At 37.4% G+C, this 18483-nt stretch overlaps 2 protein-coding genes across 2 annotated transcripts in view; one reads left to right on the top strand and one right to left on the bottom strand.

Moving 5' to 3' along the window:
- LOC142230828 (uncharacterized) overlaps positions 1 to 18483 on the top strand; it is a 108663-nt gene that overhangs the window by 63726 nt on the left and 26454 nt on the right. The window lies entirely within an intron of this gene.
- LOC142228377 (uncharacterized) lies at positions 1294 to 1799 on the bottom strand. Its single transcript, XM_075298788.1, has 2 exons — positions 1676 to 1799; positions 1294 to 1615 (listed from the first exon to the last, which is right to left on the bottom strand). The coding sequence occupies exons 1-2, from the start codon at positions 1683 to 1685 to the stop codon at positions 1347 to 1349; spliced, it is 279 nt and encodes a 92-aa protein (XP_075154903.1). The 5' UTR covers positions 1686 to 1799; the 3' UTR covers positions 1294 to 1346.

Here is an 18483-nt window from a genome sequence, read left to right as displayed (position 1 = left end):
AATCCAAATTAGTTAAATTTGTGGTTTTTAGGTTTTTTTTATGAATAAATTGGTGTCTTCGTTGAGTATAAACGACCCTTAGATCAATTTCGACTGTGAGATATATTTTTCATCTGCAGATGAAACTTTAGATGCCTGGATATTTTTAAGAAGTTACTTAAAACGATGAAGTATAAAAGAAAATCCTTAAAATCTTTTGTTGAGTAAGAAAGCAATATAAAATAGTTTTTAATTTATTTTTGTGTTCATATTTTTTTGTTAAGTAGCCATTTTTAAATGCTTTTTAATTTAAATAAATAAATTTAAATAAATAAATAATATTTAAATAAATTAAACCAAATTTGCTTAACGTACTATAAGTTTTTGACACTGCGGATAAATATTTAAAGAATCCCGAAAAAAATCCAGGGAAATCCCGTGATCCCGGGATGAAATCCCGAATGCCGGGAATTGTAAAAATCTATCCCGTATGTCAGCCCTAGTTTGTGAACGATATTTCGATATGTTACAAACGTAATGGCAAATTTAATATACCTCCCATCCTATGGTGGAAGGTATAAAAACACGCGTCCATTATGGCTGTTCGATAAGTGTTCAATGGTTCGAATTCATGGTGCTCAAAGTGTAACTTGTTTTGGCTCACTTTAATAGATAAATTTTGAATGTCTCATTAAATAGTATTTTTTTTTCTAAAATGAGTAAATTTTACTTTAAATTGTATTCATTTCCGACTATATAGAGTATATACAGTGAAACCCCTTAAAAAGTTGGACACTCTGAAAACTGGACAATTGTGGTGAGATTCTGGCTATAGTAACTCATTAACATCAACCTTCCATAAATGGACACCTCCTAAATGTAAACACAATATAGGTAACCGTGTATATCCACTTCTGAGTGGTTTTACTGTATATTCCTGATCGGGGAAAAATTCTAAGACCATATAGCAATATCCGTCCGCTCTATAACCTGCAAATAATGACGCTATCGTCTTGAAGGTACAGCAACTTTTATCCCGTTTGCCTGAAATTCGAAATTCAGAGATGTTTTAAGGTCCATAAAAAGATGTGCCGAATATGGTGTGTATCGTTTCATGTTTTTGGGTATAACCCCCATATAGACCGATCCCTCGATTTGAGTCCTTGGACTTCTAGACCACTCAATTTTTCTCCGATTTGCTTGAAATTCAATATATCGAGGTACTATGGATCCATTAAGCGGTGTAGCGAATATGATGTATATGGCGGTTCGTGTTTTTATAGAGTCCTATCTCACAAAAGAAGCAAGAATCCGTATTTTTATATAAGATTTTTTATTTTTTTTTTTATTTAGAACTTGAATTTAAACTAAGCACTTTCGGGACATGGTTTGGTCCATGTCCATTCATTCCACATAATACATTCGCCTTTAGCTGAATCGAATAAGTGGGCATCGGGGCAACGTATCAATTCAGCATTATCACCATTCGATTTACACATCCAATAAGCAGTAGGATCCCAGAAGTTACGAACAGGGATATTTAAAGCGTCAGTGGCACAATTAGGCATATTATTGCTGTCAGGATCGCAAGCCAATGCTCCGCAAAGGAGACAAGCCAAAAAACTTAAGCAGATGACTAAAAATGGAAGAATTAATGGAAAATTCAGAATTTCAAATATGGCATAAGATAGCTTACAGAATTTCATGATTTTCTTTTATTTAAAATTTCTCAATTAACTTTATGAATAGACTATGCGCTCACTTGCTAGAAAGCAATTGCTGAACTCATAGTTTTGCAATTAAACCTCTGGGTTTTTATAGTTCAAGTCATTGGAAAGTATAATGCATTATTGTTTTTTTTATCAAACTTTCATTTGCAATTCTTTGATAATTGAAAAAAAAAATCGATAGAATCGATCATATGAAGATTTCATGATAAGGCATTTGTTTGATATATCATATCATAAGTACATATTTACAATAAAAGTTCATTGATGTATGTTAACCTAAATATAAAAAATATTTTTTTTATTTCTTAATAGGCAATCTTGAACACTTAAAAAAGTTTACTTGAATCCAAAGATTCAAGTAAACTTTTTTATTCCTTCCTTTAAGGAGTTTGGGATTAACTCCGAGCCTGGAGAATATCTAAAAAGTAGCACAAAAAGTAACACTTCCAATACATGGTGGCTCAATAATGTAAAACCAACTTTATAATATACGGTCGTACGTTAGGCCACACCGAAATTTGTCATCCAAAAATATTCATCCACAATCGATTTACTTGGGTTGTGGTATTTCTTGTCGACGGCAAGGTATCTTAAAACTTCTTAACATCGTCTTCTAAATTGTAAGTTAGTCCATACGTGGTATATATTAGACACAACAAGGCCGATTAAATACGTATATAATTCAGTTCTTGTTCGGTATATATAGGGGAGTCTATAAATAATTACGAACCGATATGAACTGTTACGTGGTAAGTGAAATATGGGGGTCGCTTTATGTGGGAGCTATATAACTATAGACCGATATGGAATAATTTTGGCATGGTTGTTAGCGGCCATATCCTTGCACAACGTACCAAATTTCAACCGAATTGGATGAAATTTACTCCTCCAAGAGGCTTCGGAGCTCAAATCTGGGGATCGTTTTATATGGGGACTACACTCATGATCAAAATAATAGGTACACTGAAGAATAGTTTATTAAAAACAAGATTTATTGCAATTCTACAATATAACGCAAAAAAAGTGAATTTCTCATTTTTATACCCTCCACCATAGGATGGGGGTACTTTCTTATTCCGTTTGTAACACATCGAAATTTTGTTCTAAGACCCCATAAATAGTATATATTCTGGGTCGTAGTGAAATTCTGAGTCGATCTAAGCATGTCCTTCCGTCCGTCAGTTGAAATCACGCTAACTTCCTAACGAAACAAGCTATCGACTTGAAACTTGGCACAAGTAGTTGTTCTTGATGTAGGTCGGATGGTATTGCAAATGGGCCATATCGGCCTATAAGAGCAGCATATTTCATCCGATCTGGCTGAAATTTGGTACATGGTGTTAGTATATAGTCTCTAACTTTCATGCAAAAATTGGTCCACATCGGTCCATAATTATATATAGCCCCCATATTAACCGATCCCCAGATTTACCTTGCGGAGCCTCTAAGAGAATCCAATTTCATCCGATCCTGCGGGAATTTGGTACATGGTGTTAGTATAGGGCCTCTAGTCTAGTCTACAAATAATTACGAATCGATATGGACTTTTGCACGGTACTTAGAGAGCCTGAGTTGAAATATGGGGTTCGCTTATATGGGGGCTATATAAATACAATAATGAACTTGATATGGACCAATTTTTTTGTGATTGGGGATCGATTTATCTGTGGGCTATATATAACTATAGACCGATATGGACCTAGTTAGACATGGTTGTTAACGCCCATATACTAGCACAATGTACCAAATTTCAACTGACTCGTATGAAATTTGCTTCTCCAAGAGGCTCCAAAACCAAATCTCGGGATCGGTTTATATGGGGGATTTATATAATTATGGACTGATATGGACCAATACCTGCATGGTTGTTAGAGACCCTATACTAACATCATGTACCAAATTTCAGCCGGATTAAATGAAATTTGCTTCTCTGAGAGGCTCTGCAAGCCCAATCTGGGGATCGGTTTATATGGAGGCTATATAATAATTATTGACCGATATGGACCAATTTTTGCATGGTTATTAGAGACCCTATACTAACATCACGTACCAAAATTCAACCCAATCGGATGAATTTTGCTCTTCCAAGGGTCTCCGGAAATCAAATCTGGGGATCGGGGTATATGGGGGCTATATATAATTATGGACCGATTTCGACCGATTTTTGGATGGGTCTTTGAGGCCATATATTAACACGATGTACCAAATTTCAACTGAATCAAATGAATTTTGCTCTTCCAAGAGGCTCCGGAGGTTAACTTTCAGCCGGATCGGATTAAATTTGCTTCTCTTACAGGCTCCGCAAGCCAAATCTGGGGATCGGTTTATATGGTGGCTATACGTAAAAGTGGACCATTTGCAATACCATCCGACCTACATCAATAACAACTACTTGTTCCAAGTTTCAAGTCGATAGCTTGTTTCGTTCGGATGGGGGGTATATTAACTTTGTCATTCCGTTTGTAACACATCGAAATATTGCTCTAAGACCCCATAAAGTATATATATTCTGGGTCGTGGTGAAATTCTGAGTCGATCATCCGTCCGTCCGTCTGTTGAAATCACGCTAACTTCCGTACGAAACAAGCTATCGACTTGAAACTTGGCACAAGTAGTTGTTATTGATGTAGGTCGGATGGTATTGCAAATGGGCCATATCGGTCCACTTTTACATATAGCCCCAATATAAACGGACCCCCAAATTTGGCTAGCCGATCCTCTAAGAGAAGCAAATTTCATCCGATCCGGTTGAAATTAGGTACATGGTGTCAGCATATGATCTCTAACAACCATGCAAAAATTGGTCCACATCGGTCCATAATTATATATAGCCCCCATATAAACCGATCCTCCGGAGCCCCTTGGAAGAGCAAAATTCATCCGATTCGGTTGAAATTTGGTACGTGATGTTAGTATATGATATTTAACAACCATGCCAAAAGTGGTCCATATCAGTCCATAATCATATATAGCCCCCATATAAACCGATCCCGAGATTTGGTTTTGCAGCCACTTGGAGGAGCAAATTTCTTCCGAGTCAGATGAAATTTGGTACATTGTGCTAGTATATGGCCGTTGCCTAACTAGGTCCATATCGGTCTATAGTTATATATAGCCCTCAAATAAATCGATCCCCAATCACACAAAAATTGGTCCATATCAAATTCATAATTCTATATTGCCCACATATAAGCGACCCCCATATTTCAATTCTGGCTCTCTACGTACCGTGCAAAAGTCCATATCGATTCGTAATTATTTGTAGACTTACCTATACATACCTTTTTTGTCTAATATATACCACGAATGGACTAACTCACAATATAGAAAACGATGTTAAAAAGTTTTAAGATAACACAACCCAATTAACTCGATTGTGGATGACAGTCTTTCGTAGAAGTTTCTATACAATCCATGGTTTCTATACATCCTTCAAACAAACACAATTTTCTTTAACAAGTGAAAAAATGAATTATGTCTAATAAATTTTCTCAAATTTGTCGAAAAATAGTTACTTATTTTTGTGATATCGGCGTGATATCAGCGTTTGTAACACTGTTTAGTTAAAATTATCTAAAAATAATCTAAATTTTCTAAAATTAAAAAAAAAAAACAAAAATATTTTTACGTTTAAATTGATGTCATTTCATGTGAGCTACCCTGTATGTCATAACCATAACTATCGATATCTTGGAATTGATTTCTTATCAAATGATTTCCTACATGTATCTCCGCTACTTGGGAAGATAACTTCAACATCTTGGTAACACATCCAAAGTTAAAAAGCAATCGTGGTAGCTAGCACGTGTTAAAACTTTCTCGATGAACTATGTAAAGGAAGGAGAGTATGAAATGATAAAGTAATTGGTATACTCATTAATGGAATGATACCATCTATATATGACTAAACATTGTTATTATCAATTTCCAATATTTCCGCGCATATAGGATGACGCTTCTTCTGGTTTAGTTGTATTCCAGCCGTCATAAAACAGAGAAATTAGGACCCTCTTTTTAACCAAACCTACACTCAAAAGAAAATGAACTCTCTATTTCACTAAAGCCAATTTAACTTTATTTTAGTTCATAGACTTATTATGTTTGGAAAAAGTTTCCTTTACTCTAATAATTTTTTATTTACGTTAGTTAAATTAACTAAAACCGAGGAAAAAATATACTCAAATGAAGCATACAGATTAACTAAATTCGTGTCTTCCACAAAATAGTTCAGAATTTCTTTAAATTGGTAAATTTTACCAAAAAGTCGTCCATCATGAACTTCGTATGTCACTAAAGACATTCTTGCAATTTTGAACTCCAAGTATTTCCTTCAAATTACAAAATTTTCTTTAACAAGTGAAAAAACTTAGTTATGTCTAATAAATTTTCTTGAATTGGTTGAAAAATATTTACTTATTTTTATGACATCGGCGTGATGCCAACGTTTGTAATACCGTTTAGTTAAAATTTTCTACAAATATTCAAAATTTTCTAAAATTAACCGAAAGTTTTCTTCCTGGTGGGTTCACTGTTTTTTCAGTGTAATGATTTTATAATGGTTCTAAGAACTACTCAAAATATGGATCGCATTCTGCATTACTTTTGATCAGTATTTCAGTATTATCCCTTAAACACGATTTCTATTCACTGAAGAAAAATAGCATGTCCGATTCCAAAGATTTTGTCTTTACACTATTGATTTTGGTATTGATTCCAAGCCAAAGAAGCGGAGAATCGAAATAAGAAACAAGTATATACGGCCGTAAGTTCGGCCAGGCCGAATCTTATGTACCCTCCACCATGGATTGCGTAGGAACTTCTACTAAAGGCTGTCATCCACAATCGAATTACTTGGGTTGCGATAACACTTGCCGATGACAAGGTATCGTAAAACTTTTTAACACTGTCTTCTAAATTGTAAGTTAGCCCATACGGGGTATATATTAAACAAAAAAAGGCCGATTAAATACGTATATAATCTAGTTTGACAAAATTTTCTATAGAAATAAAATTTTGACAAAATTTTCTATAGAAATGAAACCTTGACAAAATTTTCTATAGAAATAAAATTTTGACAAAATTTTCTATGGAAATAAAATTTTGACAAACATTTGTATAGAAATAAACTTTTGACAAAACTTTCTATAGAAATGAAATTTTGACAAAATTTTCTATAGTAATAAAATTTGACAAAATTTTCTATGGAAATAAAGTTTTGGTAGATTATTTTTGGCGATATGGACCAATTTTTGTGTAATAAGTCATCGGCTATATATAACTAAAGACCGATATGGACCAATTTTTACATGGCTGTTAGAGGCCATATATTGACAAAATGTACCAAATTTCAACCGTATCGGAAGACTTTTGCTCCTCCAAGAGGTTCCGGACGTCAAATCTGGGGACGGTTTATATGGGAACTATATATAATTATGGACCGATATGGACCAATTTTTGCATGGTTGTTAGAGACCATATACTAACACCATGTACCAAATTTCAACTGGATCGGATGAATTTTGCTCTTCCAAGAGGCTCCGGAGGTCAAATCTGGGGATCGGTTTATATGGGGGCTATATATAATTATGGACCGATATAGACCAATTTTTGCATGGTTATTAGAGGCCGTAAACTAACATCAGGTACCAAATTTCAACCGGATCGGATGAATTTTGCCCCTCCAAAAGTCTCCGGAGGTCAAATCTGGCGATCGGTTTATATGGGGGCTATATATAATTATGGACCGATATGGACCAATTTTTGGATGGTTGTTAGAGACCATATACTAACATCAGGTACCAAATTTCAATCGGATCGGATGAATTTTGCCCCTCCAAGAGGCTCCGGAGGTCAAATCTGGGGATCGGTTTATATGGGGGCTATATATAATTATGGACCGATATGCACCAATTTTTGCATGGTTGTTAAAAACCGTATTCTAAGACCACGTACTAAATTTCAACCGGATCGGATGAATTTTGCTCCTCCAAGAGGCTCCGGTGGTCAAATCTGGGGATCGGTTTATATGGGAGCTATATATAATTATGGACCGATATGGACCAATTTTTGCATGGTTGTTAGAGGCCGTATACTAACATCAGGTACCAAATTTCAACCGGATCGGATTAATTTTGCCCCTCCAAAAGTCTCCGGAGGTCAAATCTGGCGATCGGTTTATATGGGGGCTATATATAATTATGGACCGATATGGACCAATTTTTGGATGGTTGTTAGAGACCATATACTAACATCAGGTACCAAATTTCAATCGGATCGGATGAATTTTGCCCCTCCAAGAGGCTCCGGAGGTCAAATCTGGGGATCGGTTTATATGGGGGCTATATATAATTATGGACCGATATGGACTAATTTTTGCATGGTTGTTAGAGACCGTATACTAAGACCACGTACCAAATTTCAACCGGATCGGATGAATTTTGCTGCTCCGGGAGGCTCCCCAAGCCAAATTTGGGGATCGGTTTATATGAGGGCTATACGTAAAAGTGGTCCGATATGGCCCATTTTCAATACCATCCGACCTACATCAATAACAACTACTTGTGCCAAGTTTCAAGTCGATAGCTTGTTTCGTTCGGAAGTTAGCGTGATTTCCACAGACGGACGGACAGCCGGACAGACGGACGGACGGACAGACGGACAGACGGACAGACGGACGGACGGACGGACATGCTTAGATCGACTCAGAATTTCACCACGACCCAGAATATATATACTTTATGGGGTCTTAGAGCAATATTTCGATGTGTTACAAACGGAATGACAAAGTTAATATACCCCCATCCTATGGTGGAGGGTATAAAAAGTTAATATACCCCCATCCTATGGTGGAGGGTATAATAATATACCCCCATCCTATGGTGGAGGGTATAAAAATTTAAGACACAATTATCTTTTAACCCTTAAATGCGCACTGTATCTTTTAAGATACAACCAGAAAAAAATTCTTACATCTTAAAATGTTGACCGAATTCTATGAAATGAAGTTTGTTGCATTTAAAAAATCATCCCGTAAAAATATGTTTTACCAGAAAAAAATGTAATACTTCTGAGTAATTTACTGTCAAAATTAAAAATCAAATATCGACCAAAAATTCAAAACAAAAATACAAATTTTAAGTTAAATAATATTTACCAGAGATGAAAGTAATGTTTTTTTTTAATGTGTAGTGTAAAAATATCTCTATTCTCCACTAAAATCAAATTGTGTATTTGTAAATAAAAATTTAATTCGATGCACACTGTATTTTTTTAAGATACAACTACTAATTTAAAAAAACACATATTTTTACACCCTAAACAACATAGTGGCCGGCGGTGTAACAGAGGCTCGGCGATCACTTCCTATCGAGGAAATTGTGTCGGAATCTAGAATAAAATGGGCTTTAAATAGCTTTGGACCATTCAAATCCCCCGGACCTGATGGAATTACTCCGGCGGAGTTACAGGCAGTGGCTGAAAGAATTATCCCCTGGTTGACGGTGTTATATAAACAATGTGTAAACTTAGCATATATTCCAGAAAAGTGGAGGGAAACAAAAGTCGTCTTCATACCTAAAGCAGGAAAAGCCTCTCATTCGAGTGCGAAGGATTTCCGACCAATCAGCTTATCCTCATTCCTACTTAAGACCCTGGAGAGGATGATAGACATGTATCTTAGAACTAGCGTGGATTCAAGTTTGCTCTCGAAACGACAGCATGCATACTCGAAGGGCAGGTCTACTGAGACCGCATTGCATGAACTGGTCAGCTTTATTGAAAGCTCACTATCTGTCAAAGAATACACAATCGTGGCGTTTCTAGACATCGAAGGGGCGTTCAATAATGTCCATCCGAGCTCGATATTAAATGGACTGACAACTCTGAATGTTGATCCAGGTATACTTAGGCTGTTAGACGAACTTCTAATAAAGAGACGTATTTCAGCCACACTAGGGCAAGCAAACATACAAAGGTATGTGAACAGAGGCACTCCCCAAGGAGGAGTTCTATCACCTCTTCTTTGGAATGTTGCTATAAACAACCTTCTGGTTTCTCTAGAAAAAGAAAGGATAAAAGTGGTGGCATACGCAGATGATGTGGCGCTAGCAGTCAGGGGAAAATTCCCATCCACAATCAGAGATATTATACAGAGAGCTCTCCGGATGACTGAGAAATGGGAGAAAGATAATGGTCTTGGTGTAAATCCAGCAAAGACAGAAATAGTCATGTACTGCAAAGATCGCAAAACTCCCACGGTTAGGCCCATTTCCTTAGGGGGTACTGAAATTCCCTTTGGTGAGTGTGCAAAATACCTTGGCGTTATTTTGGACAGGAAGCTGAATTTTAGGCTTAATATTGAAGAGAGGGCGAGAAAAGCCACGGTAGCTTTGTACTCGTGCAAAAAGGCAATAGGGAAAAAGTGGGGACTAAGACCAAAAATTGTGCATTGGCTATACACGGCAGTGGTTAGCAGCGTTGCCAGAATTGTTTCACCGAAAACCGCTAGATTTGCCCAAAAAAATAGCTAAAAAAAGCTAAAAAATGTTTAAAAAAAGCTAGAAAAAAAGCTAAATTTTGTTGTATCAAAAGTCACATTTTTGATTGAAATTTAACAAACTTAAAGACTTTATTTCACTTAAAATACATTTTTGATTGAAATTTAACAAACTTAAAGACTTTATTTCACTTATAATGCATATTATTTTAATTGTATTCATTTTAATTCTACTTCTGTGAGACTATAACAATACCTAAGCCATATGATCTCTGTGTGCGTACTCGATACATTTTGATTACTATCACAAATTTTTACTGGAAGTCCTTCGTTTACATTTCCCAGTAAAAACGTGCAATTATCAGCTGGTTAATCATCGACAAATCCAATGTGCGATATATTGCACAATGTCGCATAGAAGTGCATTAGAAAATATCAATATATTTCGTTTTTGTTTTTGGTTTAAAACCGCTGAATTTATGATAAATTCGTGAACGTGGAAACTTCTTCTAATTTTACCCAAGAGAATAAAACCCATTCTTACTGTCTTGCAAGTTTATACTGAATAACTTTTATTGGAAAATTACCCAAACAAACCTATTGTTGTCGAATGTTCGTAAATGTAAATCCATTCTATTAATAAATAAAAGATTTGTTTTTAGCGCGCGTTTAAAAATGTTTTGATTGATTTTATTTATTGTATTTTTTTGAAATTAAAAAATAATACCCCATTCAAAACTTTATTTCCTTAATTATTTCTTATGATTTTAATGAATGATTTTGGTATTGAATCCGAGTCAAATTTGAATTTATTCGTTTTTTAGCTTTTTCTTCATGAATGAAGTGAAATAAAGTGTTTAAAAATATCTACTATTTTTGAACGCTTTTTTGATTTGTGGTCAAGATACAAAAATCCACAAATTTAAAGACTATTTCATTAATTTTAAGAATTTTTTAGAATTGATCCACGCCGTTTTTCATGTATAGATTTAAGTTGAATCACTTAACTATAAGGACAAAACGACTTTATCAAGCCGACAAAGAAAACAGTTTATATAAGAGAAATTCAAATGATATTATAACCAAAATTCGCGTTCGTATTTTAAGGACATTAAATCTTTGGCCTCACGACAATATATTTTCAGTGTACAAAGCAATTCATATCTACTATTTTAATTTAGTAATATCATAATAATTTTAGAATATTATAATAGCATAAAAAGGATCAACGAGTCAAATGCTAATATTCCTAATAATTTAGTGACAGTTTATTTAAGGAACATGTATCTGTATCTACCATTAGATTTAAAGTTTACGATAACTTTTATGAATATGAGGAAAAAACGTTATAACAAGGTGTAGTTGATGGAAAAATGCCCGCAAAATGGCTGGAATCAGCATTAATGTTTCAATTGAGCTTTGAAATATGTGGAAAACCTTATTCTGACAGCAAGCCTTAGATAAAAGCGCCGTTTTATCCATATTTCAATAGAAATATGTCGAAAATAAAAAAAGCCAAAAATAGCTAAAAGGGTCATGAAAAAAAGCCAGAAAAAAAGCTAAAAGCTAAATGCATTTTTTCCCCGCTAAACGACTTCAAAAAAAGCCAAATCTAGCGGGAAAAAAGCTAAATTGGCAACGCTGGTGGTTAGACCTATAATGCTATATGGTGTTGTAGTCTGGTGGCCGGCACTTCAGAAACCGACTTGTTTAGATAAAGTTCAGCGTATGACGAGCTTATGTATCTCAGGCGCATTTAGTAAGACAGGAACAGACTCCCTTAATGTCATGCTACATCTATTGCCTTTAGACATTTTGGCCAAACAGTCAGCTGCAACAACGGCTGTGCGGTTGCGCGAGCTATCGCTGTGGTCGGAAAAAATGTACGGTCATAGTTCGGTCCTCAAAGTAATGCCAGATGTGCCTAACGTAGTGGATTACACCCTGGCAAAACCACTTTTCGACAAAAAGTTTGAAACTCTAATTCCCAACAGTGAGGCGTGGTGTACACAGACCCCGGGGAATAAAAGATATATAGATTTCTATACTGATGGCTCTAAATTGAATGGACAAGTGGGGTTCGGAGTATATTCTAAAGATCTGGAAATTCGAATAGCGAAAAGATTACCTAATCACTGTAGTGTTTTTCAGGCTGAAATATTGGCAATAAGAGAGGTGGTGAATTGGCTGAGAAGTAATGTTCCAACAAATATTGGCATTAATATATACTCAGACAGTCAACCTGCAATAAAATCCTTGAACTCTGTGTTTCTTAACTCAAAAACGGCCATAGACTGCCGCAAATCTCTCAACGAGATGGCTAAGCAGTACAATATTCACCTAATATGGGTGCCTGGTCATAGGAACATACCGGGGAACTGTGAAGCAGATGTGTTAACAAGGCTAGGAACTACCTTACATATTCCAGGGGAACTAGAATCTGTTGGTATGCCTCTGGCCACCTGCAAGCTCTTACTGCGTGAGAAGGCTGTTATGATGGCCAATATTCAATGGGAAAATTGCAAGGGTTGTAACGACACCAAGCAAATATGGCCCCATTTAAACTTAAACCGCACACTAGATATGCTAGTGTTCTCAAGGCGTCAGATAGCACTCCTAATATCTGCTATAACGGGTCCTGCCTGATAGGCGAATTTGCAAAAACTATAGGTGCGAAGTATAATGACTATTGTATAAGCTGTCATGACGTGGAGGAAAAGGAATCAATTAAACACCTCTTGTGTGAGTGTCCTGCTTTTTGTGTAAGGCGTAAGCGAATTTTAGGAGCATATAGCTTTAGATTACTGGCTGACCTGGAAAACGTTAACTTAAGCAGTTTGTTAATGTTTTTGGAGCAATCTGGTTGGTTCCACAAAAGTGAATAATAGAGAAGGTTCAGTGGTTAAGACTAGAAGTGCCCATATGTAATAGGTACTTTTAGTTAAATGTGGTATCACAATGGACTGAATAGTCTAAGTGAGCCTGAAATTTAATCGGGCTGCCACTTTAACCTAACCTAACCTAACATAGTGGCCAGGGTATAATAACTTTGATCTGCCAAAAAATTTACCTACCGGAAATATTGATTTTAGACCCAATAAGATATATACCGATCGACTCAGAATCACCTCATGAGTCCATCTAGCGCTTGGTGTCCGTCCGTCTGTCCATGTATTTGTTGTTCACAGGATTCCGGTCGCAATTCTTAACTGATTTTGATGAAATTTCGAACAGGGCGTTTTTTAGCACAAGGACGAACGCTATTGAATTTGAAGAAATCGGATCAAATTTAGATATAGCTCCCAATATATGTATCGCCCGATTTCGACAAATGGTGTTACGTTGCGCTTTTTTTTACTAACCGAACGTTATAAAATTTGGCACAAAGTAATCCATTTCATCATCCTTCAAGCCTGCGAAATTTCATCGAAATCGGTTCAGATCTAGATATAGATCTCATATATATGTATCGCCCAATTTTTCCACATTTGGTCATAAAACCCTTATTCATCAACCGATCTTACTCAAGTTTGGCCAAACCTAATCGTCTGTAGTACTAACTATATTTGCCAAAAATCATGGAAATCGGTTCAGATTTAGTAGCTCCCATATTTCTACGTATTCAACCGTCGAACGGAACGGACGTGTTTTTTTAATAGCGGATAAACTCATCGTAATAGGTACCTAATAAGAATTTCAGGTGTGGTGCGATATTAAGCTACCATGCAGCGAAATTCAAAGTCACTGGGTTGCTAACTTCAGGGCCCAGTGGACGGGTATCGACTGGAGTTATAAATTTGGGCAATGACCAAGAGTTAGGCCCAATTAGTCGACCTGTAGACGGGTCGACAGGTAGCGACACTTTGACAAGTCGAACTTTTTCTAAGGTAACGACATCAAAAGGAGGTAATCCCTCACGAAAGAGATTCAAGGAACGCAGAAATGCTTTGTTTATCTTAAAGAAGTTAGGATCAGTCGACCCAAGCACGATGTCGGTTAAACAAAGCGATTCCTTAAAATGGGCTCAAGGAATTCTTGAGGCTGGAAAAATGGAACGATCACCGGATGCGCTGCCATCCTCCAAAAGGGATCAAAGATCGTTTGCCCCAGTTGCTAAAGACAGGCTTGTGATGGCTATCATTAATAAAGGAGCATTGGACGGTATGGTTCCAAAGCAAAAATTAGGGGAAATTGTCGTCAAATCACAGGTGCTGGAAAAATTTCCCGGCCCAGATCCTCGACACCAAGAGGCTGGTTGATATCAAGGACAATTTAAGCTAGTCGCATTTGAGGACCAGAGGTCTATAGAATGTTTTAAAGCTGCTCTGATACTAATTGGTGAAGTTTGGGAAGGAGCTGCTCTAGAGTTAGTCGAGAAGAAAGACATACCGGCTAGACCTAGAGCACATGCGTCGATACCTGCAAACCCTTCAGACCCTGAATCTATTTTAAATAGACTGAAACGATGCAATCCAGATCTTCCAACAGCTGATTGGAAGGTTGGCCGTTTGGATGAAGTGGATGGACCAAGAACACTCAGTCTTTGCCACATCTAGCAAAGTCCCAGGGCCGTGTATGTTATGGCTTTCATTATATCCAAATGAAGGTATAGAAAAACGATCAGCTAAAGGATTCAGAAATAGACAAGCCTCTGTCTGAATCAGAAGTAAGCGGATCCTCTTGAGAAGTCGAGGGAGATACCAAAGTTGAAGACATGGATAGACACCGTATGCGAGAGGAGATTTCTACTGCCTCAGAACTCACCAAAGTTGAACCTATGGCTATTGCGAGAGTCACCGAGATCTCTGAAGACGACATTCTTGATGACTTGATTGAAGCGGCTGATGTGACGGTTGTTGAAAATCTCGATGGTCCTACGGATCTTCATCATTGTAAAGCTGCATGTGCTGCCTTAAAAGTTCTCCTGATGAAAGGGCACATAGATATAGTTCTTATTCAAGAACCATATGTTTATAGAAACAAAATATGTGAATTAAGTACTCCGGGGTTCACACTATTGCAGTATACTGGTAATGATGTAAATCGAGCCTGTATATTTTCTAAAAACGAGATTAACTTGTTTCTGCTTGCTTCAATGTGCAATGCAGACACTGTCATTGCCAATTTAGAAATAGCCAAATGCAAATATTGGGTATCTTCGGTCTACATGGGACATGACAGGGAGATGACCCAACCTTTGTCACTAAAAACAGGCAAGAGGTTTTGGACATCACCTTGGCCTCGCAAGAACTGAATGAAATGATATCACAGTGGTAGGTTTTAAGTGAACACAGCTTCTCAAGCCATCGCTACATCAGTTTCAAATTTGATGTTCATATCACCAAGACCATATTTCCGCCAAATGTTAGGAAAGCTGACTGGAATAGGTATAGGGAATCGTTCAATATGATGATTCTGGAAATAACAGAGGCAAATATGAGAAATGTGCAAGATATCGAACACGCAGAGGAGCGGATTACTAAGGCCTTCAACATCTCACTGAAAGCTGCATCCTCTAGAGGGAAGCCAAGGGGGAAAATCGACCACCATGGTGGTCTACGGAATTAAGTAATATGACGAAATTCTGCAGGAAGCTCTTTAACAAGGCAAAGTCCACCAGAGCTCCTGAGGATTGGGACGCTTACAAGAGGAATCTGAGAGGATACAAGCGAGAACTGAGAAAGGCTCAGCATAACTCTTGGAATGATTACTGCAGCAGCATTGAGAATACGTCCGAGGCTTCCAGACTACGGAAGGTGCTAGCATCCACGAACTCCGCTCCAGGTTTCATTAAAACATCGGAGGGCAATTGGACAACGTCCAGTGAGGAGACGCTGGAGGTACTATTGGACACACATTTTCCTGGAAATCGGACGGTTTAACCATGTTCTGCCGGTGCCACAGTTGCTCAGCGGTTGTTTCCTGTCGAGGAAATTGTATCGGAATCTAGAATAAGATGGGCGTTAAATAGCTTTGGACCATTCAAATCCCCCGGACCTGATGTAATTACTCCGGCGGAGTTACAAGCAGTGACTGACAAAATTATCCCCTGGTTGTCGGCGATATATATGGCATGTATCAACTTATCATATATACCAGGAAAGTGGAGGGAAACAAAAGTCGTTTTCATACCTAAAGCGGGAAAAGTCTCTCACTGTAGGGCGAAGGATTTCCGACCAATCAGCTTATCCTCATTCCTACTTAAGACTCTGGAGAGGATGATAGATATTTATCTTAGAACTAGCATCGATTTCAGCCACACTAGGACAAGCAAACATACAAAGGTATGTGAACAGAGGCACTCCCCAAGGAGGAGTTCTATCACATCTTCTTTGGAATGTTGCTATAAATAACCTTCTGGTTACCCTAGAAAAAGAAAGGATAAAAGTGGTGGCATACGCAGATGATGTGGCTGTAGCAGTCAGGGGAAAATTCCCATCCACAATCAGAGATATTATTCAGAGGGCCCTCCGGATGATTGAGAAATGGGCGAAAGACAATGGTCTTGGGGTAAATCCTGCAAAGACAGAATTAGTCATGTACTGCAAAGATCGCAAAACACCCACGGTTAGGCCCATTTCCTTAGGGGGTATTGAAATTCCCTTTGGTGAGTGTGCAAAATACCTTGGCGTTATTTTGGACAGGAAGCTGAACTAAGCTTAATATTGAAGAAAGGGCGCTAAAAGCAACGGTAGCTTTGTACTCGTGCAAAAAGGCAATAGGAAACAAGAATATATCCGGCCGTTAGTTCGGCCAGACCGAAGCTTATGTACCTTCCACCATGGATTGCGTAGAAACTTCTACTGAAGCCGATGGTAAGGTATCTTAAAACTTCCTAACACCGTAATATATACCACATAGTCGAAACGTGGTATATATTAAACTAAAAAAGGTCGATTAAATACGTATATAATTAAGTTTAAAGTTTCTATAGAAATAAAATTTGAACAAAATAAAATTTTGACAACATTTTCTATAGAAGTAAAATTTTGACAACATTTTCTATAGAAATAAAATTTTGACAAAATTTTCTATAGAAATAACATTTTGGCAATGTTTTCTATAAAAATAAAATTTTGGTAGACTATTTTTGGCTCGAGTGGCAACCATGATTATGAACCGATAGGACCAATTTTTGTGTGATTGGGTATCGCCTCTATATAACTATAGACCGATATGGACCAATTTTGGCATGGTTATTAGCGGCCTTATACTAACACCACGTTGCAAATTTCAAACGGATCGGATGAATTTTGCTCCTCCAAGAGGCTCCGGAGATCAAATCTGGGGAACGGTTTATATGGGGGCTCTATATAATTATGGACCGATATGGACCAATTCTTGCGTGTTTGTTAGAGACCACATTCTAACACCATGTTCCAAATTTCAACCGGATCGGATGAATTTTGCTCCTCTAAGTGGCTCCGGAGGTTAAATCTGGGGATCGGCTTATATGGGGGCTATATATAGTTATGGGTCGATGTGGACCAATTTTTGCATGGTCATTAGAGAACATATACCAATACCATATACAAATTACAGACGGATCGGATGAAATTTGCTTCTCTTAGAGGCTCCGCAAGCCAAATCAGGGGATCGGTTTATATGGGGGCTATATATAATTATGGACCGATGTGGACCAATTTTTGCATGGTTGTTAGAGACCATATACTAACACCATATACCAAATTTCAGCCGGATCGGATGAAATTTGCTTCTCTTAGAGCAATCGCTAGCCAAATTTGGGGGGTCCGTTTATATGGGGGCTATACGTAAAAGTGGACCGATATGGACCAATTTTTGCAAGGTTGTTAGAGACCATATACTAACACTATGTACCAAATTTCAGCATGATCGGATGAAATTTGCTTCTTTTAGAGCAATCGCTAGCCAAATTTGGGGGTCCGTTTATATGGGGGCTATACGTAAATGTTGACCGATATGGACCAATTTTTGCACGGTTATTAGAGACCATATACTAACACCATGTACCAAATTTCAGCCGGAGGGTATAATAAGTCGGGACTAAAACCAAAAATTGTGCATTGGCTATACACGGCAGTGGTTAGACCTATAATGCTATATGGTGTTGTAGTCTGGTGGCCGGCACTTCACCAGCCGACAAGTTTAGACAAAGTTCAGCGTATGGCGTGCTTGTGTATGTCAGGTGCATTCAGCAAGACAGGCACAAACTCCCTTAATGTCATACTGCATCTATTGCCTTTAGACATTTTGGCCAAACAGTCAGCTGCAACAACGGCTGTGCGGTTGCGCGAGCTA

The sequence above is a fragment of the Haematobia irritans genome, chromosome 3 (assembly GCF_050003625.1).
Source record: "Haematobia irritans isolate KBUSLIRL chromosome 3, ASM5000362v1, whole genome shotgun sequence".
NCBI classification, from domain to species: Eukaryota; Metazoa; Arthropoda; class Insecta; order Diptera; family Muscidae; genus Haematobia; species Haematobia irritans.
The sequence above is the reverse complement of the archived record's forward strand: the minus strand, read 5'-3'. Positions and strand labels throughout refer to the sequence as shown.